Source organism: Kryptolebias marmoratus, linkage group LG6 (genome assembly GCF_001649575.2).
Source record: "Kryptolebias marmoratus isolate JLee-2015 linkage group LG6, ASM164957v2, whole genome shotgun sequence".
Taxonomy (NCBI): Eukaryota; Metazoa; Chordata; class Actinopteri; order Cyprinodontiformes; family Rivulidae; genus Kryptolebias; species Kryptolebias marmoratus.
The window spans coordinates 19,693,560-19,720,375 of record NC_051435.1 but is presented as its reverse complement, the minus strand read 5'-3'; the positions used below and the strand labels follow the sequence as shown (position 1 = coordinate 19,720,375).

General features: G+C 40.3%; 2 protein-coding genes across 2 annotated transcripts; both read left to right on the top strand.

Annotated features, from left to right (window-relative positions):
• The first annotated feature begins 2,914 nt into the window (after nucleotides 1-2,914).
• On the top strand, nucleotides 2,915-4,936 carry LOC108250587 (trace amine-associated receptor 1-like). The gene is made up of 2 exons (XM_017440537.3): nucleotides 2,915-3,120; nucleotides 3,311-4,936. Exons 1-2 carry the CDS (start codon nucleotides 2,960-2,962, stop codon nucleotides 4,128-4,130), a joined length of 981 nt encoding a protein of 326 aa, XP_017296026.1. The 5' UTR covers nucleotides 2,915-2,959; the 3' UTR covers nucleotides 4,131-4,936.
• Nucleotides 4,937-7,989: 3,053 nt separating this feature from the next.
• Nucleotides 7,990-24,881, top strand: LOC108250594 (rho GTPase-activating protein 21-like). The gene is made up of 17 exons (XM_017440544.3): nucleotides 7,990-8,150; nucleotides 15,259-15,503; nucleotides 15,673-15,775; nucleotides 15,916-15,961; nucleotides 17,071-17,193; nucleotides 17,283-17,582; nucleotides 18,211-18,272; nucleotides 18,363-18,508; nucleotides 18,585-18,727; nucleotides 18,887-19,045; nucleotides 19,143-19,221; nucleotides 19,307-19,380; nucleotides 19,466-19,555; nucleotides 19,640-19,807; nucleotides 20,063-20,168; nucleotides 22,959-22,990; nucleotides 23,103-24,881. Exons 1-17 carry the CDS (start codon nucleotides 7,990-7,992, stop codon nucleotides 24,633-24,635), a joined length of 3,570 nt encoding a protein of 1,189 aa, XP_017296033.2. The 3' UTR covers nucleotides 24,636-24,881.
• Nucleotides 24,882-26,816: the final 1,935 nt, after the last annotated feature.

The following is a 26,816-nucleotide window of genomic DNA, read 5'->3' as shown; positions in this document are numbered from 1 at the left end:
TTGTGTACTTTTTAAGTCATTTTCAATACATGTACTTTAACCTCCATTTGAAGTATTGTACTTTGTTATAATTGAAATCCCATCTGCCACTGAGTAACAAGCATATAATGTAAATATGTCAAAGAAAATCAGGAGGAGAAAAAGAAAGAAGGACCTGCAGTGACTCAGTCTTCTCATCTACATCTACAGCCTCACGTGGTTGTAAGTTTAAAACATACTGTATTGTTGTTTTGTGGCATTAGTAATTTAGTAAGAGGCTTTGTGAAAATTATTAATAAGTTCAAATTATTAATATGCAGCAGCTTTTTAAGAGATAAAGTGAGAAATGTGGGCCCGTGAGTGTGTTAAATTTTTCCAGTATATTTGTCATATTTCCATCTTTCCTGACCCAACTCTTCCATCTCTTCCAGGAGGGCTCCAAGGTGTTCTTAGGCCAGCTGAGAGACATAGTCTCTCCAGCGTGTCCTGGGTTTTTCCCAGGGTCTCCTTCCAGTTGGACATGCCTGCATCACCTCCCAAGGGAGGTGTCTCGGGAACATCTCTACCAGATGCCTGAACCACCTCAACTGGCACTTCTCGGTGTGGAGCGGTAGCGGCTGTACTCTCTAAGTTCCACTCGAATAAGCAAACTTTTTAACCTATCATTCATTTATTCATTGTCCTGTTATGGCATATCAGGCATTCCATATAGAGAAGATGGCTGCCTACATGTGCCAGAACAGATTTGCTCTACAATAAGGATATCCCAAGATTAAAATCCTAATTGCACAATTTAATTTACTGAGTCAAGACTGAATCTGAATCTAGCATTAGAGTAGGCAGGCCACATTGTTGTAATAGCAATCTGTTTGTATGACCTTCAATTATCAGGACCTTTTTTGTAAATCTGTGTGTGTAGGGGGGTGGGGGTGGGTGTGGGGGGAGGGGAAAGGAAAGGATATGTGTAACAGATACATAGAAAGACTGATTGGGAAAGAAGACTGACTATAAATATATATATATATATATATATATGCACATATATATGTACACATACACACACATACATACATGCACCACCCCAAGGCAGCTGTGCGCCTGCACAGAGGTAGGTCGCCAGCGAAGCACAGGGCCAGCAGCCACCAGGACAAAGAGGTACGGGGAGAGATGCAGGGCACCAGCGCCCCCAACCCAGCCATGCTACCACCTCCCGATGTGCAGGCTAAGCCTGGGACTTCTTACTCTATCTTTAAGGGAGAGCCCAGCCTTCCTGTGTAGAAAACTCCACTATCTCATTCTTTCAGTCACTACCCAAATTTCATGACCATAGGTGAGGGTAGGAACGTATAGTTTTGTCTTGCAGCTCAGCTCTCTTTTTATCACAACAAATAGGTACAGAGTACACAATGCTGCAGACGCTGCACCAATCCTCCTGTCAATCTGACGCTCCATTCTTCCCTCACGTGTTAGCAAGACCCCGAGAAACTTAACCTCCTCCCCTTGAGGCAACACCTCACTCCCAAACCGTAGAGAGAGGTCTGCCCTTTTTCTTACTGAGGAACATGGCCTCAGATCTGGGGGTGCTGATTCGAATCCCACCTGATTCATACTCAGCTGCGAACTGCTCTAGTCAAAGCTGGAGATCTCAGCACGATAACGTTAATGATTCGAATCCCACCTGATTCATACTCAGCTGCGAACTGCTCTAGTCAAAGCTGGAGATCTCAGCACGATAACGCCAACAGGACTTCTGCAAACAGCAGAGACAGAATCATACAGGCCACTAAACCAGACTCATTCTTCCCCCTGGCTGAGGAAGTTCATTTTTTAAAATCAAATTATGAGTTGAATAAAAACTTAAACCTACTTAAAATTAGAATCCATAGATAATATTTATCAGATTAAATAACAAGTAAAATATATCCCCGAATAAACTTTGAATTTTAATTTAATTTGAAAATGAAAACACTAACCTTTGATCAGCATCAAAACGTGAAGCGCTGACAGACTTTTAGGATGACGATGGAATTTTTAGTTTCTTTATTTGACAATTTGTTTGTTTAAAATCTTTCAGCATTGAGTATATGTATGGTGTTATAAAAATGTTTACAGCTCAGCTCCTCTCTTCACCAAGGTATTTAAGACATATGATGATCTGATGACACTGTTACAACATGGTTCATTGACCTACAATCTAGGGTGCACTGGAGGTTTTCTTTTCTTTTCTTCTCTTTTCTTTTCTTTCAGAAAAATAAAAAAAAAATGATGGGAGGCAACACTTGCTTCTTTAGGGTAATTGCTGATGTGTTTCCTCTGTAGAGTCAGATCATCAAACTTTCAACACCTCTACCTTCATAGAGGTTTTGACATCTGCTACTATAAGACAATCAAGCCATTTTTTTTTTTTATTCGCAGCAAACTGTCTGCTAATAAATTTCTTAATTTCTAAAGAACACAGGGCAATCTTACTTCTCACACAAAGTTTCTGGAATTTGATTTAGTCATTTAATTAGACAACTGTTGTGTTTTGGTTCATATGAGGTTCTATTTCTCTACTTTCATGGTCTCATATGGTCCCATGTCCTGTTTTCTTCTCATGGCTTGGTACAGCAAAATCTTAAAAGTGGAAAAAAGTGAGGGTTTTTCTCTTACCATAAACAGCCGTGTTATTTCTCAGATCTTTCATAAACTGAACTAATAGATTTTTAGTTACACATGGTAATGCACTGACATGTCTGCTTTTAGAGCTATTCTTGTTTCAGATTGTTTTATTTTCTGGGTTTTGAGCATTGCAATGTTCTACACCATTTGGCATTGGCTATAACTCCTGTTTATGTCATTATGCATAAAAAGGTAGGGACATCAGTAGTGAAGTACAATGGAAATTTAGAGGAGGGCCAAAACAGCTGGATCATTTATAGCATCTAAGGTTTAGTCTGGAAGCTGTCAGAGCTCAGCAGAGCTCCTCTTTGCTCTGACAATGGAAGAAGATCTCTGTTTTCCACAGCTTCTTAACATCTCCTGCAAAAGACCAAAGAATTCTGCCTCTCATATATATCCTGGTTTTTTATTTCTGTCCTTCATCTCTTTGATGACTGCAGTTTTAAATCTTCTGGTCATCATCTCCGTCTCACATTTCAGGTAGTCACTTTTTCCTCATTGCTGATAACTAAAAGTCATTCAAAATTTTAAAAAGTTATTACTGTAGGTAGGGTTGGTTGATTAAAACATTTTCGATGAATAGATTTAAAAGTGCAGTTTATCTACCTGAGTAACCATAATCATAAGAAGTAATTTGTGGATGTAAATGTTTCCCTCTTTTTTTTTTCAGGCAGCTCCACACCCCCACAAACTTCCTCCTCCTCTCTCTAGCTGTCTCAGATTTCTTTGTTGGCCTCCTATTGTTATTTCAGATTATGCTTTTAGATGGTTGCTGGTACTTTGGCGATCTAATGTGTGTTCTGTTTGTTTTCTTGGGCATAATTATTACATCCGCCTCAATTGGAAATATGGTGCTCATTTCAATTGATCGATATGTAGCTATTTGTGATCCTCTTCATTATTCCGCCAAAGTTACTGCAAAAAAAGTTCAGATTTGTGTTTCACTGTGCTGGACCACTTCACTCTGCTATGCCATTGTGCTGTTCAGGGATAACTTGAAACATCTAGACAGATTTAATACTTGTTTTGGAGAATGCGTGATTAATATGGGCTTTATAGAACAAGTTGCTAGTCTTTGTTTTACCTTCATTGTTCCTATTACTGTCATTATAGTTCTGTATTTGAGAGTCTTTGTTGTGGTTGTTTCTCAGATTCGGGCCATTCACACTCAAAATGCAGCTGTCAAACACCACTATTCAGGGAAAGTAACAGCTAAGAAATCAGAGATTAAAGCAGCCAGGACTCTGGGGGTTGTTGTGGTCGTGTTTCTGGTTTGTCTTTGTCCATATTTCTGTGTCACACTTTCAGGTCAGAACAGCTCAATCAACACTTCTTCTGTTGTTTTTGTGGTGTGTCTCTTCTACTTTAACTCCTTTCTCAACCCTCTGATATATGCTTTTTTTTACCCATGGTTTAGAAGGTCTGTTAAACTTATTTTTACTCTTCAAGTACTCAAGACTGGCTCCTCTGATGCAAAAATATTATACTGAAACTCAGTGAGATGAAACAAGGCATTGACTTTTTGGCTAAAAGCGGCTTCAAGCATAATTTGTATAATTTGTTACTGTAAGATGCTTTGAAGTACCTGACATGAGACAGAATTTTTACTGACAATTTTTTCACACTGTTTTTTTTTCTGTTCTGTCATCATGAACATACTAAAATAAATAATTTTTTTTAACATGGTGGTTTTCTGATTCATTGTAAAGGTGCAAGTAAAATTTTCAATGATTTTTACCATAACTGGATTTTTTTTTTTTAAACTGGATCTGTTTTTACAGAAGAAAAAAAATAACTGAGGAAAGATTAAGCAGAAATTACTCCTTAAATAAATCACATTTGCAAACTTTATCACAAAATTATCACATTTGGCAATTGACTGTAAAGGATTCACCTTTGATTAACATGCATTCTGGTTTGTGGACATTAAAGAATGGAAAACAGTTCCTAATACTTTTTGGACATGACAGTTTTTGTTTGTTATTTTTCTTTTTTTTTTCTAGAAGCTTAAAAAAGTTTTAAGTAAAAAATGTTGCCAAAACTCATAAATAGACTTTTATATGTTTTGAGTTTTTTATTCAGACTTTCTAATGACTCAAATTACAGGGATAAACTAAAATTTGAAATGAGATCTCTGTTTTTATGTTTAATGGTTGCAACTTATATTTGTATTTTACATGTATTTGTAGACCTAACGTTGTATTTTTAAATCATTTAAGTCTGTTAAATCCCTGTTTTGCTTCTATTAAAGTTTAACTGGAAAGTGTTTTGAAGCCAACATTAATTGAAAGAAAATAAGAAAATACGCTTATTGTAAAATAATAATATTTTTTTTTTACCATTATCATTATACCATTAAAAACATTGAAGAAGCCACTTGGGTTTTCCGCTTTTTCCGTGACCCTCCTAATGTGTAACATCCACAGAGCCGCTGAGATTCATGAGGATTCAGTAATTCATCAGTGAATGGATGAGTACCAGTACAATATAGTTCAGTTTGTTTGAATTAATTTTTTGAACTGGCCAGAAAATATCACTAGAGTTTCATTTTTTGGCTTCCTGAAAGATAAAAATCTTTCTCAGATTTGGACATAAGCTCCTATGTGGGAATTAATGTCATAAATCCAGTTCGGATCACTTCAAAGAGAAGAACCGCTCCGACCGTTAATGCGGTGGACTGGCTTCAGGCCAAAAGAACATGACTCTTTGCCAGCAGCAGTCCAAACTATTTTTAATTTTAAAAGAAAGACAAATGTGAGAAAGAGACAAGAAACAGGAAGTTTTACTTCAAACATGATGTGAACGCACGCTGTCATTTAAAGGTCTGAGCTGCTTACAGGCCGACAGCCTGAGATCAGTTTGTGATTCAGAGCAATTTGTTATTGAGGAAAAAATGTAAACAATCCATGTGTGATTAAACAAATGTCATAGTGTGAGCTGCTGTTGATTAGTTTACTCTGGTAAGAGAGTTCATAAACGCTACTTGAAGAACGCTCACATTTTTTATGAGTTAGCATCCAGTTAGCATTGAGTTAGTAATGGGTTAGCTTCGAGTTAGCAATGTTAGCTCTCTCCTGCCGTCTTTATGTTTACTTGCAGTGTCGAGTGCTGATGTCATGACAGTGATCTGGGAGTAATAGGTTCTCACCTTTCCACTTTCCCAACTCGGCCATTTTTTTTGTCAACCATGACAGTCTTGGTGATCATCAGAGTCCGAATCTGAAGAGTTTTCATCTGATTTCAGAGATCCAGGTGTCAGTTCAGGTTCATACTGGTATGGTATACCCATTACTCCTGTGAAGTCTTCCGGCATTTCTTTGTGTTCAAAACAGGCTTCTTCGTCCATTTCCAGTAGTAAACAACCAGACAGTAGCGCCGTTCTTGGCCAGCCGGGCACAGTGCTCGTCATGAACCCAGAACGGCAACTCCACCCCACTAATCACCCACTTCGGAAATTATTGACTTAAATGCTAAAAACAGTTTATTTAAGTTTTAGGTCAGAAAAACGTCCCTGAAACTAAATAAGACATGAAATGCCAATTTCTTGAAATTTGATTTCAGTTCAGCTTTAACCTTCTCATATTTCAGGATGAGAGTTGAGAGTGCTGTTTCCTCCACTGGGTGGTGCTGTCTACATCTGACTGCATTGTCAGATTTGTCACCAATTCCACCTGATGACTCCCCACAGTATTTAAGACTGAGATGAACCACTACTCTTCATTGGACTGTTATTGTTATTATCATTCTTGTTCCAGCCCTCCTGTACATTTCCTGCATTCTTTGAGAAATTCTCTGTTGACACTCACCAACCTTGTTCCTTTGTAGACTCTACCATGTGTTCCCTGGCTCCGTTGCTAAAGTTTCCCCAAGAAGCTCCTCTGACGTTCATCACTGTTGTATGCCTCCTCAAGCAAAGTAAGTTTAACAAACTCTGCTTGCCTGTCCGCACACTCATTCGTAACAACTCATCTTCTCTGGAATCCTGGAGTCCTCTCCCTCTCCGAAAACCTGCAAAGAAAGAAACCCAAAAGCAGCCAATAGGTTCTGTGAAACCTTTCGATGCTCAATGTACCTAAAGATCCCTAGCCCCTGCGTTCCAGCAGATTCAGTTGATCCTCGCTTCATTTAATTTACACAATAAAACTGTTTAAACACTTTGTTTTCTATATCTGTTTGGCTCAGCACCATGAACCCTGGATTAAAACATAAAATATGACATACAGACTAAAGTTGTCCAAGACAGTTTTAGTCTCAGTTTTTGATCTTTATCGCCTGCCACTGATATGTGAAAGGTGGTGAGCGATAATGATTTTTGTCTGTGTACATATTGTCTGTCTGTCAGCAGAGTCTCTGGAAAAACTTATTTTTCTTTTCAGCTGCTCCCTTCTGCAGGGGTCACCACAGCGAGCATGAAAGATTTGGCAATTGTTTTATGCTGGATGCACTTTCTGCCACAACTGGAGCGCAAATCTGCAGCCTTGGGATTACAAGACTGTGGCCCTGACAACAGAGCTACTGCAGAAACCGAAAGTAGCAGAACTGTTGGGTGGATTTTTGTGAAACTTTCATAAAGTAATCATTCTGGAGTCAAATCAATTCAAGATGACCACCACAGGTAATTGACCTTAGCAAAAACAAAAATGGCTAAAATTCTGTCTATTGTACAGCTAAAACTTGGTGTTATATTTTCTAAGGCTCATTGCCAATACATTCTTCAGCATTAATAGATTGTGCAAGATATGTGTTTAAAATTTTTCCATTTACTAAAAGGTGTCAGCCTTGGCTGCTGTGTTAGCAAAACACAGGGCAGCAGAAAGCTCAAAGTCCTTGTTCAACCCTTTGAGGAGAAGCAGCTTGTCTATTTTGTTGGTTCCAAAATCCCCACTGCTGGAGTTTTACCAGAGCACGTGGTTGCTTCCCTCACTCATTTCCACCAAGTCTTGTATATGACAGCTGCTCCACCAACTAGAATCTCAAAAAAACTCTTGTAACTGGGTAGACTTGAATGACCAAACACAAAGAAATTAAACTAAAACAAGCTGAGTAAGAGTATGGCACCAGGGCTACCTTCTGCTTCCCCATCTTTAATCAAGAGAAATCAGTATATCAGATGGACAATTCAGTCAATTCTGGCACTCCACATTCAGCAACGCTAACACCTTTTGCAAACACCAGCGAGATTGCTGACAGAGATACAAGGCTGAGAAGGAGACGACAAAAGGAATAGGTGCAGTCACCTATAGTGCAACACAAGATGTAAAAACCAGCCTAATGTGCCATAAATGCATTGCATATATTAGCAAGGCATACAACCTGTACGAATTGTCCTGTACGTGAATGAGAAAAAGAATGGTGGATGCCAACAGGCTCAACAAACTGCGCTACAACGTCAGCAAGGTTATTGGGATGAAACTAGACCCACTGACAGAGGTGTCTGAGAGGAGGATTTTGCTAAAATTTAAAATCATTGTGGACAATAACTTACATCCGCTCCAGGACATGCTGGTCAGGTGCAAAACTGCATCAACCGATGACTGTTATTTGCCTTTTTCTCCATTAAAATTGAATTACCACAACTAATTCTGACTGTTTTTACTTTTATTTTCACTTACTCTTGTTTTATTCTTCTTATGAAGTGCTTTAACTGAACAATTTCATCCTGGAAATTAATGTAGTATATTTGAATTGAACTGAATTAAAAAAAGTATATGCACAATACATTTTTAAAATATATGGTCATGTCAATTACAATCTGACTGTAAACTTGGTCTTGTAATCACTTACTGGTCCCCACTGCAAAACATCATCTTAGGGTGCGGGGCGGGGCGGGGATGGGGGGTCTGCAAAATACAGAGGATTTTGCAAGGCTCCAGCAGCCATTCCATCATTCTTTCTTGGATGATGGATTAAGACAAGCTTTGCTTTCCAAAGCTCCTCAACTCCTCCTGTAAGAAGCTCAAGCGCTCTCGCTCTGAAACTCTAATTATTCTCTCCATACTTTGTTTCAATTCTCTGACCACTGTGTTTCTCAACCTGCTGGTCATCATCTCCATCTCTCACTTCAGGTAACTTTTTATTTCAGTAATTTGTGAAATAAATAAATAAAATTAAAGCAGTACAGAAGCACGGACAAGCACACAGACAATTTTCACATTAGGGACATTTTCTTACTTCTGTTTTAAAACAGAAGAGAATGATTAGAAAATAAAACAAGTCAACATGTTTTGAAACATTAATCATTTTAATTTTCTGTAGGTTTATTGATTATTTCTTTGAAAAAAAGTATGTCATGATTTCAGCCCTTCAGCTGTACCCTGACTGTGCTGATTACATTACCCTCACCTGCACTGTGCTGCTCCCTATTTAAACAGCTGCTCGTCACCAGCTCAGTGCGAGATCGTCTGTTGCCACTGTCACAGCTTTCAAGCCTTGTTCCTTGTTCTGAAGAGTCTCCTGGTTTTCTGATCCTATCTGTTTTTTGACCACAGATTTTGGCTTTTTCCCTTGCTGTAAGAAGATTTTTTGACCTCCTGTTGCTGAACCCTGCCTGCCTCTGACCCTGCCTCCAGTTTTCTGTCTATTGGATTTACATTGCCTGAGAAGCTCCCGTGCATGACCCTGGATTGTTTCAACGACTAAGCCTCTGGTTTGTGGATTTTGTCCCTGTCATCTGCTGGTCCCTGCGGCCCCCACGACCCATTCACCCTACCCTCCCCAAGCTGGCTTCCCAACCCCTGTGGTTCCCCCTTTCCTTACTCACCAGTGTGAGCACACCCTGTGGAGCCCCCCTCTTCTCCTTTATTTTTAATAAACGTTTGAGTACTGAACACTTGTCTTGGCTGCGTTTTGGGTTCTGGCTGATTTTGCTTGTACATGACAAAGTATAACTGTTTTAGTCTTGCAGGCAGCTCCACACCCCCACCAACCACCTCCTTCTCTCTCTGGCTGTCTCAGATTTCTGTGTGGGCATCCTCTTGTTCTTTCAGATTCTGCTTATAAATGGTTGCTGGTTCTTTGGTGATTTCATGTGTATGCTATGCTGTACCTTTGATTACACAGTAGGAAACATGGTTCTAATATCGATTGACCGATATGTGGCTATTTCTTATTATTTACATTATCCCATCAATGTAACTCTAAAAGAGTTCAGGTCTGTGTTTCTCTTTGTTGGACATGTTCTCTCTTCTATGTTACTGTACTTTTAATTGATAGCCTGAAACAGTGAAGTACATCTAAGTCCTGCACGGGAGAGAGTGTGTTTGATGCTAACTTAGCTAAACAGGTAGCAGATCTACTTCTGACATTTGTAATTCCCCTTGCCGTCACTATAGTTCTGTATTTGAGAGTTTTTGTGGTGGTTGTGTCTCAGGTCCAGGCCATATTGCACCTGTCTCACACCAGTGTCCAGGCCCAAGTTCAGAGAAAGTAATTGTAAAACCATCTGAGCTGAAAGCAGCCAGGACTCTTGGGGTTGTTGTGGTTGTTTTTCTAATATGCCTCTGCCCACTGTTCTGTGTAATACTCACAGGTCAGGACATTGTGCTTAATACTACATCTGTTCTTTTCTTGTTATGTCTGTTTTATTTTAATTTCTGTCTCAACCCTCTGATTTATGCGTTATTCTATCCCTGGTTTAGAAAAGCTATTTATGTCATTGTTTCACTTCAGGTAATAAAGTCTGGCTCCTCTGATGTCAACCTGCTGTAAAGCGACAGAATGAAATGACTGAAATGTTGTTGTATTTATTTTTTCTTTCTTGGCAATGTGTTTTGGCAAAGTCAGGTTAACTCAGTACCAAAAAAAAACCGAGTTTGTTTGTGTACAAAATCAGTGATTTTGTACAAGATGAGTAATTACATTTTCTCAATGCTAAAAAAAATAAGAACAAAAGATTTATTTTGAAATTTTGGCAGGGCAAAAAACATTGAAATAGTAATAAATGACTTGTTAAATTAGAGAAAACTACTATGGACAAGGATTTCATGTTATTATAAAACTTTATAAAACTTGATAAATTGACAAAGTGAGATTTAATTGCAAACAAAAAAATCAGCCGCATTTGTGAGTTGCATGTGATTAAACTATGGTCAATAATGTACAGTATACTTAGATTTAAACTACATGAGCTGCAATGTTGTTATTTTGTTATGATTTTGAAACATTGTAAGCTTGTCTCAGTTTGAGCTTTACTTTTTAAACCACAGTTGCATCATTTTTATTACTAAAGTAAAATGTAATGTGGAAATTTAATTTACATAGGCTGGCTTTAACAACTTAAACATGAAAAAAAAAAAGTTAAAGCGTGAGTTTTTATTGATTTTGTTTTCAGTTTTACTGTTAGCGGTGAGAGAAATGAGAGCCCAGCAGTAATGTTGTTAAAGTTTACTTTGTAAACACTTTCTTTTTTATTTAACTCTATCAACGTTTTTGCTGATGTGAGACAGTGGTCCCTTAGGATCTACAGAAAATTACTAACTCTGTCTTTCATGTGATTGTTCCTTCCTCTTCACCTGTCCATATATTCTCATGTTCAATGTACAGTATCTATAAAACTCTTTCATCTCTTCTCTTACTTGTTTGTTTTTTCGCAGTTCTTCCCACAATAAAATTTAGTAATCTGGCCTGGGTCTTACTGTCATGTTTTGTTTTCTAATCTGTTGTGTTCATTCTCTACCAAATAGGTTAAGTTTAGGAGTTCAAGAAAATTCTTTCAGTACCTTCAGAAATACTCCTTGGAAATATTTTCTCATGTTGTCTCTTAATGGTGAACAAAAACATGCCAGAACCATGAGAACCAAGATTCCTCCTCAGAGGCCTCTTCACTCTGCTGCAGCAGCAACTGAGACAACTTCTCCAACTCCTTGAACCTCAAACTGCACCCTCTTGCCTGAGAAAACGTCTTCTAATATCCCCAACATTATCAAGATAAGCAAATGCTTTTCTGATAAAATTGAGAAACCTACTGAATAAAATAAACAAAGCTTGTTTTAAAGTTTGAGCTAACATATCAGTTAAGGATGTGTAAGAGCTAGCTTAAGTATTAGCAAACAATAATAAGTGTCCAAAAACATTTAATAATTGATTAAAAAATAATTGATCACCACTTCATAGCCAGAAGCTGATATCAGTCTCAAGTGGTTGTTGGCCTGCATGTGCTAATGTAAAATAAACCTACAGGAGAAACTAGTAGTTACCACAATACACCTACACAATGTCAAACTATTTCTCCTTTAAAAAACACAATGCAATTTAAAGTTTAACAATAATGATTAAAATCAATGACATGAGCTTCATAAAAACAACTGTCTACTTCGCTACCACATAAGGTACTAACGTAGATTGTTTGTATATTTTGTATATTATTATATCCAATATAATTTGATATTATGTACAGAATATACAAGCACTAACAGAATGGCCACATGAACTCACACAGCAGTGAAACTGTGTGATATCCACATTAAAATTTCTAAAATAATGATTTATGAGTGGTGTTTGGTGGCATATGTCCTGTGTTGTCCAACACAGTTTTCAATAGAAGTCACATACAGCACAAATTATCAGTTTGTAGTCACAATTTCTCTGATGGATTTCTTTTATGAAATTGTTGTCGGTGTCTTGCTGTCTTTGCAATCACTGTGTAATTTGTCTTAGAAAACTTTGCAGGTGATGGAATCGTCAGTTGATGGTGAAAGGTAGGGATGGAACAATATATGAAAAAAAAAATCCAAATTGTTTAGTTCACCTGTTTTGGTTTGAGACATGTGTCCTAATATACATAGCATCTATACATAAATACTGGTAAAAAAAATAAGACCGCTCTTCAGTTTCATAATTCTAAAAAAAAATTATCAGATTCACCGCCATATCGAGATGGTTAACCCAACCTGGTTCCTGTCAGCGGGCAGCACCTATCCATCACTCCCGCCTTGGAAACATAATCAATAGAAGCATGGTTGAAATGCTGCTGAAAACACTGATGGACAAGTGCAAACTATACATATTTAACTATACATATTTAATAAAATGGTACACCTTGCCCTCATGGGCAGTCCCCTTTTCTTTTAGCTCAGGTTGTCCATCAGAGGCTTGGGAACCTGAGAGTTCTACACAGTATCTTAGCTGTTCCTAGGACTGTGCTCTGCTGGCCAATACATGTTTTGTTCCAGGTGACATTTGAGCCAGCATGGCTTCATTTCTATGTATCTTGTTTTTTATATCAGTGAGATATTATATAGATATATTTTGGGGAGGAACATTAACTTTTAAGACCAGGTTTTCTGCTGTAAAATTGTCACTGTGTCCCTAACAAATATTGTGAAAAACACAGCGTGTCAGGGCCATTTTCTTGCTCAGCCACAGCTAATATGACAGTGATTGAAAAAAATTAATATGCTGACATTTTTTTTTTTTTGTTACTTTCTGTTTTTTGAGAGTTTTTCTTTTAAACGAACACATACAAACTCAGAACCAAAAAAACAACTATCGACAAGAGAAGTTACTCACATTCTGACTATGTTAAACATATTACAGGTGAAAACCGTAAACAGATATCATTTCCATTTTTTTGAGCAGCTTTTAAATAACAGAGGAGAGGGAGAGTATACAGAGGGAGATTATTCATCGCTCTCTAGAGATTTAGTCCATTTGCTCCATCTCTTTTTATAAAGGTCCGGTTGCAGTCTCAGCATGAACGTTAACTTTTCCATTTGGTGGGTTTCTTCCACCAGTACCAGCCAGTCCTTTAACGTTGGTGGATCAGGTTGAAGCCATTTCCGAGTAATCAGTTTCTTGCCTGTAGCACTGAAGATTTTTAATAAATATTTGTCATTCACGTTTAGGCCTTCAGGAACAGCTCCGAGTAACAGTAACATAATGGGTTGTTGGAATTTAAGACCCAAAATTGACTCAATCTTCCCCAGAACATCCTTCCAATAAGTCTTTATCTTAATGCAAGACCAGAAAATATGGGAGTGATTTGCCTCTGTGACCCCGCACCCCCTCCAGCATTTAGATGCATCAGGGTTTCTATAAGGCTGCTGCTTTGGTGTTCTAAAGAAACGTAACAAATTTTTCCAACTGAATTCACGCCAATGGTTTGAGGAGGATGTTGTAGCAGCGGATTCACACATGTTGTCCCACTGCTTTTGTGATATTTCAATGTTCAACTCTTTCTCCCATCTTTTCCTAACATAGTCTGTTGAATTTCCTTTGGATCTCAACAATCCCTGATAAAGTTTGGAAATAGTAATCTTGCCAGGCTTGGAGTAAGTCTGTGAAACCAACTGAATTAACTCGTTAGACTCTGCGGTACAGGCTTTCAGAATGTTTGCTGAAATATATTGTCTAAGTTGTAAGTATCTAAAAAAATCCCCTTTTTCTAAATCGTGTTTTTGTTGAAGTATTTGAAAGCTTGGCAGTGACTTTTTGTCCAGTATTCCGCAATATGCAGTTATTCCTTTCTGTGACCAGGTTCTAAAGCTGGAGTCCAATTGGTTGGGGGTGAAATCAGAGTCGAAAGCGGCCCATCTGAGAACTCGTATCTGTCTACCTAGGTTTAATTCCCTGACCACTTCAAACCAGATTGAAAGGGTAAATGACACTAGGGGATCTAATTTTTTTTGGCATGCTGCTGCAAGTTTCTGATCCCCAATCAAAGCTTGTATAGGAATGTTTCCGTATTTGCTTTCTAATTCTTTCCATCTTGCCTCATAATTATGGTCACACCACTGAACCACTGTTTTGAGCTGAGCCGCGAGATAATAAGCATGAAGATTTGGGAGTGACAGACCCCCTTTTTCTTTTCTAATTGTTAGAGTACTGTATTTAATTCTGGGTTTCTGTCCCCTCCAAATAAAACGCGATATCATTTTGTCCCACTCACAGAACTGAGAATGGGGGATTTTGATAGGTAAAGAAATAAATAGGTATAATAACCTGGGTAATACTGACATCTTAATGACTTCAATTCTTGAATTAAAGTCGATTATACATTCAGACCATTGTGTGAGGTCTTGTTTAATTCTAGCATTCACAGTTACAAAGTTTTTTTTGTACAGGTCATTCGGGAGGTAAGTCAGCCATACACCCAAGTATTTGAGTGCTTTCTTAGACCAATCAATAGGAACTTTATCTTTGATCTCTACTGATGGGTAATAATTAAAACTCATAATCTGTGTTTTGCTTTTTGTGACAGTCTTAACGCAAGTCTCATATGCTCTCAGAAAGTTGTAAAACCTAAAGTATGTTACCTCAAAGCACTGATCAACAACAGATATAACTTTTAGAAATAGCCAGGGAGGCCTTGTTAGAAAGATGGTGGTATTCAGTTTTTTGCCCAGTTTCAAAGTTGGGTACAAGCTGGAACTAGGGCAGTAGCTTTTAAATTTAGCTCCAAAAAGCCCCTCGGCTGCAGAGAGCAGCTTTGTACTCTGAGCCATTTCAGGCTTGCAATGCCCAGAGTGGGCAACAGATAAACTTTCTTCTTTTAAAAGAAGACATTATTGTCTCAGAGAGAAACTGATCTTTTTGCTTTCTAAATTTCCCATAGATAATGGCTAATAAAGTTATCTTTTCAGTATAATTGAATCTTAGAGCCATTGTTCTCTTTTTCTGCAGTAAGACAGCATATGAAAAGACAATGCACTGGAGAACAGACACATGGGAAGTTCTATTTTATCTCTGTGCTCACATTGAATATATTCTCGTCTTCACAGATGAGCCCGTCAGCCCGAGTGTTGACCGAGAGGCTGCTCCTATCCCTCCCTCTGTTGTGGTATCTGTCCCCCCATCCGTCGCTACAGCACCCTCCAGTCAAGGCTCCCCGTGTCCTCCCATTTGTCGGCAGCTGTCACATGACCAAGGTAAACTGCCCCGGGTTGGTTGGTAGGGATATTATTGAGTATTTCTCATGAAATTCATCTTGATAATGATTTTCCCCTTTATAAATCGTTATTGATCCTTTAGCCTCATCGCCTCTTGGAGTTTAATTTATAAAGAGAATAATTTCATATTTTTACCACAAATCTATAGAGTCTCTGCGCAGCGCTTTGTTGGACTCGGACTCAGCCAGTAAAACTGAGCGGTCCAAGTCCTACGATGAAGGCTTGGATGGCTATCAAGAAGAGGCGAAAGGGTGAGTGCATCCTAAGGTTCTTTATTTATTTATTTATTTATTTATTTATTTATTTATTTATTTATGTATGTATTTATTGTTGGGTGCATTCAATCTGTCTGACATTGCTCTTTCTGTTTTTTTCTTTTTTCTTTTTTTAGAAGATCTCCAAGTAAACATAAGCCCAGTTTCAGGGGCCTAAGAAAGGTGAGAAAGTATGAAGTCAGTCATGTTTGTATGACATTTTGCAGCATTCTTTGATAATATTTCAAAATTCCCGTGTTTACTTACTGTGGCCCTTTTTATCTGGTAGGGACGGATTCTAGAAAGTCACATGTAAATAAAAGATTGTATATAAATATAGAGACAACAAGATTACTAGTTGTATTCACTCCATATCTTAATATTTTATATAAACAATACAGACTTGAATCATTAGTCTCTTACATTGTGGAAAATATCTGACACTTACTGGACAGTGAAATTAGGACTGAAATATTATAACCTATAATATTACAATAAACAATATCTTTTATTGTTTCTAATTTTATAACTCTTTTTTTATATAGAGAGAAAGACACTCAAACACATTCATATATATATATGAATGTGTTTTCTGGTTGAACTGAAAATTAGATTAAATAATGGATTTTGATAGCTCCAGGGCTAACAGAGAACCTTTGATTATGCTCGCAGAGCTGTTCAGGAAACAGCTGTTTGTGCAACAGATTGATGCATTAAACGCTGATGGCTTCTCTGAAGGCACACTCAGATAAAAGTTGGTAGCGGACGACCACATCGCTAAAAGCAGGGGTGAAGCTGCGCTATAAATGAAGAGTAATGCACATTGGCACTGATTCAGAGAGTGTCAGACTGTTACAGTCCTGACTGATTAAAAGTCTTGTTTGGAAAATTGATCATATAAATTGAAAACTATACAATGCTGAGTGGTATATTGCATTACAGCTCAACTGTCCTACTTTTAAATGTAAATAAAATAATGATATGTCATTAATATAAGCAACTTTCTATAAGCTGTGAGTTTTCTGAAGCAAAAATAATCCTATTTTTCCTGACGCCATGTCTTTTGAGTTTGACACACAGGCTTTGGTGCGCTCCTTTTATTCACGTGGGAAGTGTATTTTTCAGATTTGGGATGTCGTGACCATGTAACTGTGACATCCCCAGTCTGTTTCCATCTGCAGATCTTTGTAGCATGTCATCCTCTCCTCACACACTCCCCCATGTTTCATGTCACGCTCTGCAGTCATCTTATAACGCCAGGAAAAAAAAGAATGTCTTATTCATCCTTGTAGGCTCCGGACGGGCATAAATCATCGGGGGATTCTGGATCTCGAGGAGACTCCTCCTCAGACGTCTTCTCTGACTCCTCCAAGGAAGGGCTGCTTAATTTCAGGCAGTTCACAGAGAAAAACAAGGTATTTTTGTGAACGCTAAAGCTTTCATTTAAAAGTCATATTTATCACAATGAGAACTGCGAGCATTTCTTCCTTCTCAAATTTTACAGCGTGTCGGTGGCGGCATGAGATCCTGGAAGCCAATGTACGCCGTTTTACAAGGTCACACCCTGAGCCTCTACAAAGACAAGAAGGACACACTTTCTCATGTTTCAGCTCCGTCTGACGAGGACCCGCTTCAAATTAGCATCAAGGCCTGTCTGATTGACATCTCCTACAGCGATACAAGACGCAAGAATGTGCTGCGCTTGACCACCTCGGACTGCGAGTATTTGTTCCAGGCCGAAGGGAGGGAAGACATGCTTTCATGGATCAAAGTCATTCAGGAAAACAGTAACCCAGATGAAGAGGTGTGTGTAGTACACCTGCTGACATCATTTCCTCCTGTAATGCCATCAATGCAGAGAGTCGAACGAGAGGTTTAGAAGCACGGGAAAAACTAGCAAGTTAAAACCATCCCACAATGCAGCTTTAAAAGAGCACAGTCACACCCTGTGGAACAGTAACAAATGAACCAAAGTCTTTGAACATCTTACAATGAGTGTTTTACTGGCATAAAAAGGATCAATGACATTCTGCATAAAATGGAAAACAAAGGCTAAAATAAGAAGTCATTTGAAACCTGTTTGACCTGGGCAGAACAAAAACACGCTCAGGGTGTGAAAGGAAATTTTCACACGGACCGAGGGCTGTTTAAAAAAGCTTTTATAGCAGAAACTATTAAGGAAAAAAACCCTAATCCTTCATTCTTAGTTGCAGAATCTGTAACCGTCTATTGTCATCATTTAAAGTTTGTTTTTTTTTTTCAGTAAATTTTAATTTCTATCACTTTTCTTAACAGATGTTTTGTCCTAGCTTTAAAAACCCTTTTGACTAGATGCCAAGTTCTGTTGATTTATTTAGCAATTTATTAATCATATATAACGATACAAAATAATCACGTTATTGAATGTTCTGCCTTATGTTCTGTTGTTGCAGAATGCTGCTGTAACAAGCCAGGACCTGATCAGCAGAAAAATCAAAGAGTACAACATGATGAGGTGTGCAGGACGGGGGGCACTCTCACTAAGCGAGTTGTTGAAATATTTTCCCAATTGTTTTAATCATTGCAAACTTTCCCTTTTCATCAGCGCTCCCAGCAGCAGATCAGAACCCTCCCCCAAAGCGGCTCGGCAGTCGCTCAGCATCAAACAAGCGATCCTGGGAGGTAAATCGGACAGCAAGCTCTACAGCCCCCATTCGCCCAAAACCGGAGAGGAGCGAAGGGTGTTGAAAGGTCAGAGTCGCCCCATGAAGTGTTGGCATGTGTCATTTAGTTCGGTTAGTAGGTGTGTAACCTCGTGTCTTCTCAGATGAGTCCAGTCCTCCTCGGGACAGGACATCTTGGAAAATCGACATTGCGGGAATGATAAGAAAGCCGTTTGAAAAGAAGACTCCAGCTGGCATCACATTCGGCGTTCGGCTTGAAGACTGTCCACCTGCTCAAACTAACAGGGTGGGTCTGCTCTGCCTGATGATGTGAAAATATAACAAGCTGAGCACAAACACTGAGTTTTTTTGCGGTCGGCCATCTTGTTCCCACTAAATCCATGTCTATTGAGGCTGTTTTATGCCGCTTAGCTGATTTATTTGACCCACTGTCGTCCCGCTGCAGTTTGTTCCTCTCATAGTGGAGGTGTGCTGTAAGGTAGTGGAGGAGCGAGGTCTGGAGTACACTGGGATCTACAGGGTTCCTGGAAACAATGCTGCCATCTCCAGCATGCAGGAGGAACTCAACAGCAAAGGCACGGCTGACATCGACATCCAGGAAGACGTGAGTGACAGACAGTCTGTCGGAGCATCCTCTCAAAGTGACTGACTTGTTCTGTAAGCACGGTTTTAACGTGACGCTGTCTCGATCTTCTCTGCAGAAATGGCGGGACCTGAACGTCATTAGTAGTTTATTGAAGTCGTTTTTCCGAAAACTTCCAGAACCTCTGTTTACAAATGGTAAGAGAACATGCTGAAAATCACAAAAAGGCGAATGCAAGCAGTGTTGCATTTTAAAGTTACGGTTTTCCTTCTCTGTTCGCAGAAAAGTACGCTGACTTTATTGAAGCCAGCAGAACAGAAGATTCGGTGGAAAGATTAAAGGAGCTCAAGAGGCTAGTGAGTGAAATCTGTCAGGAGAAACATTTAAAGAAGTAAGAAGCTCCATCCTGAGACTTTTTTTCCTTTTGGTCAATGTTTGCAGATCTACGAACTACCCGTTCATCACTTTGAAACACTGAAATTTCTTTGTGCTCACTTGAAGAGGGTTTCCGAGAACTGTGAAAAGAACAAGGTATGAGTTTTTTCTGTTAAAACGGTAAAACCCGTTTGAGGTTTTCCTCCTGTAACGCGGCTCGTGCGCACCTGATCTGCTTAGATGGAGCCTCGTAACATGGCGATCGTGTTCGGCCCTACGCTGGTCAGAACGTCCGAGGACAACATGACCAACATGGTCAATCACATGCCAGACCAGTGCAAGATAGTGGAGAACCTCATCCAGCAGTTCGACTGGTTCTTTACTGAAGACTGCAACGAGGAACCTGTTGTAAGCGGCACTTTCTCACCTTGGGTCCTGTTTGTATCAACGTCTGTGCCTGAGAAATAGTTGAATTGGATAAACACTTGTAATATTGCAATCAACTTTTATCTCGAGCTGAGACAAACCCCACATTTAAATTTAAGTCCTGCTCCATCATTCAGTAAAATGAAGCTCCTGTCTGTCGTGTTTCTGTATCTGTTTCCAACTTACGCACTTACTAATCTTCTTTCTGCTCTTTTGTTTCCTCCCCCGTCGGCCCAGACCTCAGCCGAGCAGGAAAGCACGGTGCAGTCGCAGCCCGTGCCCAATATCGACCACCTGCTCTCCAACATCGGGCGGACCGCACCTTCACCGGGTGAAGTCTCAGGTAACTTAAAAAGCTGTTTTATTTCTTTTTTTTTTTCCTTCAGCATTCAAATATCCTCACAATTAACATCTTACCATTGCTGCAGTAATGTAATGAATAAATCAAAGAGCTTTTTGTAAAGTTTTAATTCTGGTTAAAATGGTAGCTTCAGCTGCAAATGCTAAAAGATAAAGCATCATTTTTGATTTCCTTTATTTTAAAAGCTTTCAGTGAGACCAAGAACACCAGCTTTGTTTTTGTAATTCTGTTACTGCAACTTTTTCAGTGATTTTTCCCAGTGTCAACAATATTGTGGGTTAATCACTGGAAAATAGTTGAAAACCACCTTGCAGTAGGTCGAGCCTTTTTCTTTTTGATTTATTTTCCAGATGAGCGTGTTTTTTTTTTTTTTTTTTTTTTTTTTTTTTTGTTTCGTCATCAATTATTCGATTGTCAGTTTGGTTTCTGTTATTTCCGTTCCCTTTTTTCTTTTTATGCTTTTCTCTTAATTTTTCTTGCTCAGGTCATTTGATTTTATTTTTATTTCTTTATTTTCTCCCTGTGCTTTATCTATGTTGAGATGACGACTCCTTTTCTTTCAGTTCTTTTCTTCCCCTCCTCCTCATTTCTCACATAATCTCGGCATGTTCTTTCCCAAAGAAAATCTTACAAAAACGAAACAAAACGATGGAAGTTCTAACCCTTCTGACCTGCTGTGTGTAGTGTGTTGTTTTCTCCTCCCTTATCCCTGTCCAGCACTCACACATTACCCAATCTTGACACAGGCCAAGTGGGCGGCGTCTATCACTCGATGATGTCACTGATGGACTCTGTTTTGTCAGTGATGGACAGCTGGGACTGTAGGAAGAAGGACGAGTGTTGTGCCCAGTGTAGCTGCCTAGTCTGCAGAAACCCGCAGCTCTTTTAAATTTGGCCGAAAAGGAGGAAAAAAGATACAGAAAGAAAGAGAAGTCGATGTTTGTCATTGTTCCTGTGCCGTGCACATGTCATATTTAAACCAGTACCCTGAATTGAGGGGATACAGAGCCATGCCGCTGCACTTTTCTCTGAAAGCCCTTCTGCTGTCTCTTGTTGTCTTTTAAGCTGATCGCAAGGACAAGTAGCATGGTACGGTCAACCTCAGGTTCTCTTCCGGTCATGTGGCATAATCTGTCATGATGTCTGAGGGTGGGGTCGCAGTGTTCGGACTGAGCTGGATGTTCTCCAGCACACATGCGTTGACACACAAACAATCCACTCACACAACCAAATTGCAGTCCAGTAAGAGTTTAGTGAGTTACAGAGGCCGAGGTAAGCCGACTTTCGAGCGACACTCAACACGGCTTCAAGCATGGAGGCAAATTTGTTGCAACATGTAGATTTTTTTTTTTTCTCCGTTTATTTTTTTTGCTTCGAGGTTTCAGGCGCTGCCTTTTGTGTCTTATTTTTGTTGTTGTTTGTTTGATTTATCTGTGGTGTGATTATTTTAATACCTTTGTTAAAAATGCCAAATCATCAACTACAGATAAACATGAACACATTTATTCATCTCCCTCTGTTACATCAACATTAATCCTCACTGTATCCTTATGCAACGCTTCTTTTCGCACCAACACATCATTTCGAACAAAAAAACTACTACGACAGGAACTTTTTCAGGAGCCCGTCAGTCATTTCAGGGTCTACCTGCAGTTCAGCTAAAAGGACCGATTACGATTACTCCTGAAGCAGGATTGTCTAAGACAGATTTGATCACTTATTAGTCCACTTTGAAGCTCGTACAACCTAATTACAGCTTCTTCATACTCAGTTATGAGGTTAGGCTTTCATCTTTAGCAAGCCTCTTTTTATTACTTTAGTAAACATTTTTAATAACCATTTTTGAATCAATTGTAGAGCAGAAATAAGTAATATTTATAAAACAAACGCTATCAACAGAAGAAGGGTTATTTTGTTGTTGCATTTTTGGGGTTACTCGTGTTTTTCAGCTTTTTTGTGACCCTAGTAATTCGATTTTTCACACTAAAAAACAAAACAAAGGTTTTCCGTGTGTTTTAATGAATTTTTTAACCCTTTTTTTCCCACTCCTGGTTGACATATAGACATGCAAGCAGAATCTGTGTAGTTTCTTTGCCACCTAAAGTGAGCCGTTCTTCATTTGTTTGCCACAGTTTGAATATTTTTGAGTTTCGTTGAACACTATGTTTTGCTTTTTTATGTTGTTCACAGTAACAGGCTACATGTTAAAGGGTTCTGCAGGAGTTAATCTGTTTGGGAGTAGGAGCGATCTTTTTGTTACACTAACGCTCTCCTGCAGCAGCTCAGCCGTGTCGACCACAACACACCCTCACTGATCTGTTACACTCAGGCCCCTCAAATCTCTCAGTCAGAGCAAACTCATCACTCCGTCTCTGTGGCGTCTTGAGTTGGGAAAGAATGCCTACAGCTGGTTGGTGGCTACATGTGATGCTCTGTGACTGCCGTCCTTGTCCCCCGATGTGCCGTCGTTTCCATCGAAAACATGAGCATGAGCTGCTTTTTGTGTCTTGGTTTACTGCCGGGTTTCTCACCTCCTCTCCTTTCACCCTTCATCTCAGACGCCTTCTTCCGCTTTCTCCACTTCTGCATATACTGCTTAGTGTGATTACCTGTCTTCCTGTCTCTTTGCCTTCAATCAGAAATGTGTCATCGGCTTTTGTCTCGCTGCTCTCATTATATCCATCGTATCTGTCACTCCTGATCTCTTAAGGCTTACGTCTTCTTCCGTTAATGTCTGACATTTACTCATGATTATTTTCTTTTTAAATACAGACTCAGCATGTAGTGACTCCAGCAAATCCAAGGTAATGTCTTATTTAATACAGTTATTTCTTGCAACATGTGATTCTTGTTGCATTTTTCTGCATGGCGGCGTGCTCGGATAAGTCTAACAGAGTTTTGGTTCTGTATTGTCAGGTCTTGTGGGGGCCAGGGAAGGATCAGTGTAGCAAAGAAATGCTGCGCTCCTCCTTCTTCGTCAGCCGCAAACGCAAGAAGCCTAAGAACAAGCTTCACCCCAGCAGTTCAGACGACGACCTGGACAATGTTTTTACCAAGAAGGAGCTCCCAGAGGAGGGCCAGCAGCAGCCTCTGTGGTCCCAGGACAGCCGGACCGAGGACGAGGAACAGACTGACGGAGCAAGTGAAACAGAGAAGCACAGGAAGAGCTCGGAGGAGCAGCTGGAGAAAACGAACCGGAACGCGCCTCATCTCATTTCCTCTTCTGCCCTTCAAACGGCTTCCCCCTACGCTTCTCCACCCCATTCTCCCAACCTCAGCTACCGCATGCCCGCGGCCCACCAGTCTTCTCTGTCAGACCCGCACTCCAACTACGACGATACAGTGTCAGACCTCGGTACGATGAACAGCACCAGTTCTCAGGCATCGGTGCCCAGGGCGAGGCCCGGCAGGACTGCGGCTCTGGGCACGGAGGCGTGTCCCAGCGGGCTGGGAGCAGAGGTTTGCTCCATCACCTCAGACTACTCCACCACGTCCTCCATGACGTTCCTAACCGGAGCTGAGCTCAGCACCCTCAGCCCTGAAGTGCAGTCCGTGGCGGAGAGCCGGGGCGGAGAAGACGCGGACGACGAGAGGAGTGAGCTCGTCAGTGAAGGACGGCCGATGGAGACGGACAGTGAGAGCGACCTGTCGGTGTTTACTGTGGGGAAAGCCGAGCCAAGAGAGCCTCAGGACGCTCCCCGACCCCTGCCCTCGCACAGACTCATAGAGTGTGATACGCTTTCCAGAAAGAAAACCGGCCAGCTGAAAACCAACAGCGAGATCTCGCTGGATGGTTCTCGTGGTGATAAAGATGCCAACAGATTGTCACAAGGTGTGAGTTCAGCTAAAGGCCGTTCCTCCGGAAGCCTCAGCTCGTCGTCCCGGTCTGAGCTGGATAAAATGGAGCCAGCATGGAGGCTGAAGATCACGGATCGACTGAAGGTGCGCCTGCGAACGTCTGCCGACGACATGTTTGGCGTGGGCAGCCAGAGGACTCGGTCCCCAGAGGGCCGCAGTAAGAAGAAGAACATCCGGCGCAGGCACACGATGGGCGGGCAGAGGGACTTCGCGGAGCTGTCCGTTTTGGGAGACTGGTCGCAGCCGGTCGGCATCGGTTCAGGCTCGCGCTCCGAGCTGTCAGCCGTAGACCGGCTGAAACCGAAGTGCAGCTCTCAGGATTTCTCCATCGGGGACTGGATCGCTCGCGAACGCCACCGCACCAGCAATCCCGAAGTCAGCCTGGACCTCTCGGAACAGCAGGGGGCGCTGAGCAACACAAACTTCCAGAACTCGGAAGCCTCAGCTTCCGCCAACCTCGACTGTTGTCCCGCTGAGGCGTTAAACGGGGAAGTCTCCCAGAGTAAAAATCTGAGCCTTTCAGCCACCGCTCACCCACATAAACTCACCAGTTCACAGGTGGTCCACTCACGCTTCTATCAGTACCTGTGAGAGGTGTGTGTGAGAGATGGTATGTTCTCTGTCTGTATTTGGGAGTCTGTCACTATAATCTGTCATGTGACCAATGTTAGTGAATGAGCATGTTTACAAAAGTCTGGAGTGTGTTATTACCTGGTGTGAGTGTGTTTGTTAAAAGAGTTGCTGCACACAAGAATCGTTGATCTTGCTCGTGTATAAGGCATGGAACAAAATGTTTGTATCTTTAAAAAGTTTTTTTTTTTTTTCATTTTTTTATGACAAATAACTCTCGGGAGGAACACCCCCCCCCCCCCCCCCCCCCCCACACACACACACACACACACACACACACACACACACACCCCACACACACAGAGTCGTCTGCCTCTGCGACATCAGCACAAATACTCTGGGATTTGGGCAATAAAGCGATAATGCGTCACTTTCTGCAGTAATTATCTTCACCACGGTCAAAAACACCTCAGTAAAGAAGCACTAATATAGTTTCTTTCAGAAAGTTTAAAAAAGCAGAATAATTATCCTAGCCTGTAAATATGAAGTATGTAAATATGAAGTACATGCTAAGTTTAGTTTTAATCTAACGAATCACACATCAGTGCAAAAGCTGTGACTAATCTAAGATGAAATAACCTAAAACAAAGGAAAAATATAAATGTTCTGTGTATGACGATGTTTTTACATTGGAGGACATTTTTATGTAAGAATATCAAGGCCGGGGATTATAATATACTTTTGATGCAGACAGGAACAGGAACAGTTTTGAATCAATCTAAAGCAAGCAAAAAAAATCAACTATTATTTAATGTTAATAACATTTTGTTGAGGAAAGTAAACGGTGGAAGTTTCAGACCCAGGCCTCCTTTGGAAAAAAAGGATCTGTGATCTCATCGGGATTTGCCTGGTTAAATAAAGATTAAACAAATAAACCAGAAGCACTCGGAGAGCACAAACCTCCGCCAAGATCCATTATCATTGTGATGTCCTGTTGGGACTGATGACATCATCGTCATGTGATGTCATCACTGCATGTTAAGGAACTCTAAGAATGCAAACCTCCACCTATATGGTCATTAAAAAACTGTAGGATCTGAATCGTGATCCCGATCACCAAAATTTATCATCTTTTGTTCTTTGTGACAGCCTCAACATTTCCTGAAAATGTCATCAACATACGTTTATGACTTTTTCAGTAATCTTGTGCACAGACAAACAAACAAACAAACAAAAGCTAATAAAAGCACATACCTCCTTCGTGGAGGTAAAAAAATGCAGCTCGTGGATCATTCTGTGTGTGCACCTAACAGAGGGAGAACTGAGACCTCCAAACAACACCTTCTGATTTGAAACCCTGTGTCTGGAAGTGTTTCGGTTTCTATGAACTTAAAGGGAAAATGGATGTCGAAAAGAGCCGCACTATATGTAAGTTTTGTACATGTTTTCATCCAGAGAAGGAAAAAAATTAAATGGTGGTAGTTACTAGCTGCCACTGCTGATAGAGGATCATCGAGCGAGCGATGTCAAAGTTGCAACTTTTACTGCATTCCTGCCTCTACAAATGAGCTTAGCATTATTTAAATTCCATGTCACACTGCACAAAGAGACACAATAATCATCTTCACCAGCCTCACATGATTTATTATTTGAGAAGAGCAACCTCATCTGTCAGCAACACAAGACGGAGAAGCCTTGAGGTAAAGAAAGCAGAGAGATGGTGGTCCCACACACCCACCAGCTGCCATAAACGAACCCAGAGCTACACCTGTTGTTGACCCTGAGGTGTTTGCACTCATCAGTCTTCATTAAGGACAGGAAACACCACCCCACCCTTTATTATCATCCTCTGTAAAGTAACACAGCCCGAGTCACGGGGCAGCTTTACCACAAAATGATAAATAGTTAAACTTTTACAAAAGGTCATTATCTTCTTTCTTCTCCTTTTTCTTCGGCTGTTTCCCTTTAAGGGGTCGCCGCAGAGAGTCATCCTCCTCCATCTACCTCTGTCCTCTGTGTCCTCTGTCCTCACTCCAACTACCTCCATGTCCTCTCTAACTGCATCCATATGTCTCCTCTTTGTCTGTAACATCTTTCTACCAATATACCCCCTGTCCCTCCTCTGCACATGTCCAAACCATCTCAGTCTGGCCTCTCTAACTTTATCTCCCAGTCCTTCAACCTGTTCTGTACCTCTGATGA

What these genes read in the sequence shown, in the direction of transcription:
- LOC108250594 (XM_017440544.3), top strand. Translation starts at nt 7,990, where the DNA reads ATGGTGGATGCCAACAGGCTCAACAAACTGCGCTACAACGTCAGCAAG. An exon ending in ACAGTAACCCAGATGAAGAG is followed by an intron (nt 17,583 to 18,210) that starts GTGTGTGTAGTA and finishes CTGTTGTTGCAG; the next exon opens with AATGCTGCTGTAACAAGCCA. An exon ending in AAAGAGTACAACATGATGAG is followed by an intron (nt 18,273 to 18,362) that starts GTGTGCAGGACG and finishes CCTTTTCATCAG; the next exon opens with CGCTCCCAGCAGCAGATCAG.
- LOC108250587 (XM_017440537.3), top strand. Translation starts at nt 2,960, where the DNA reads ATGGAAGAAGATCTCTGTTTTCCACAGCTTCTTAACATCTCCTGCAAA. An exon ending in ATCTCCGTCTCACATTTCAG is followed by an intron (nt 3,121 to 3,310) that starts GTAGTCACTTTT and finishes TTTTTTTTTCAG; the next exon opens with GCAGCTCCACACCCCCACAA.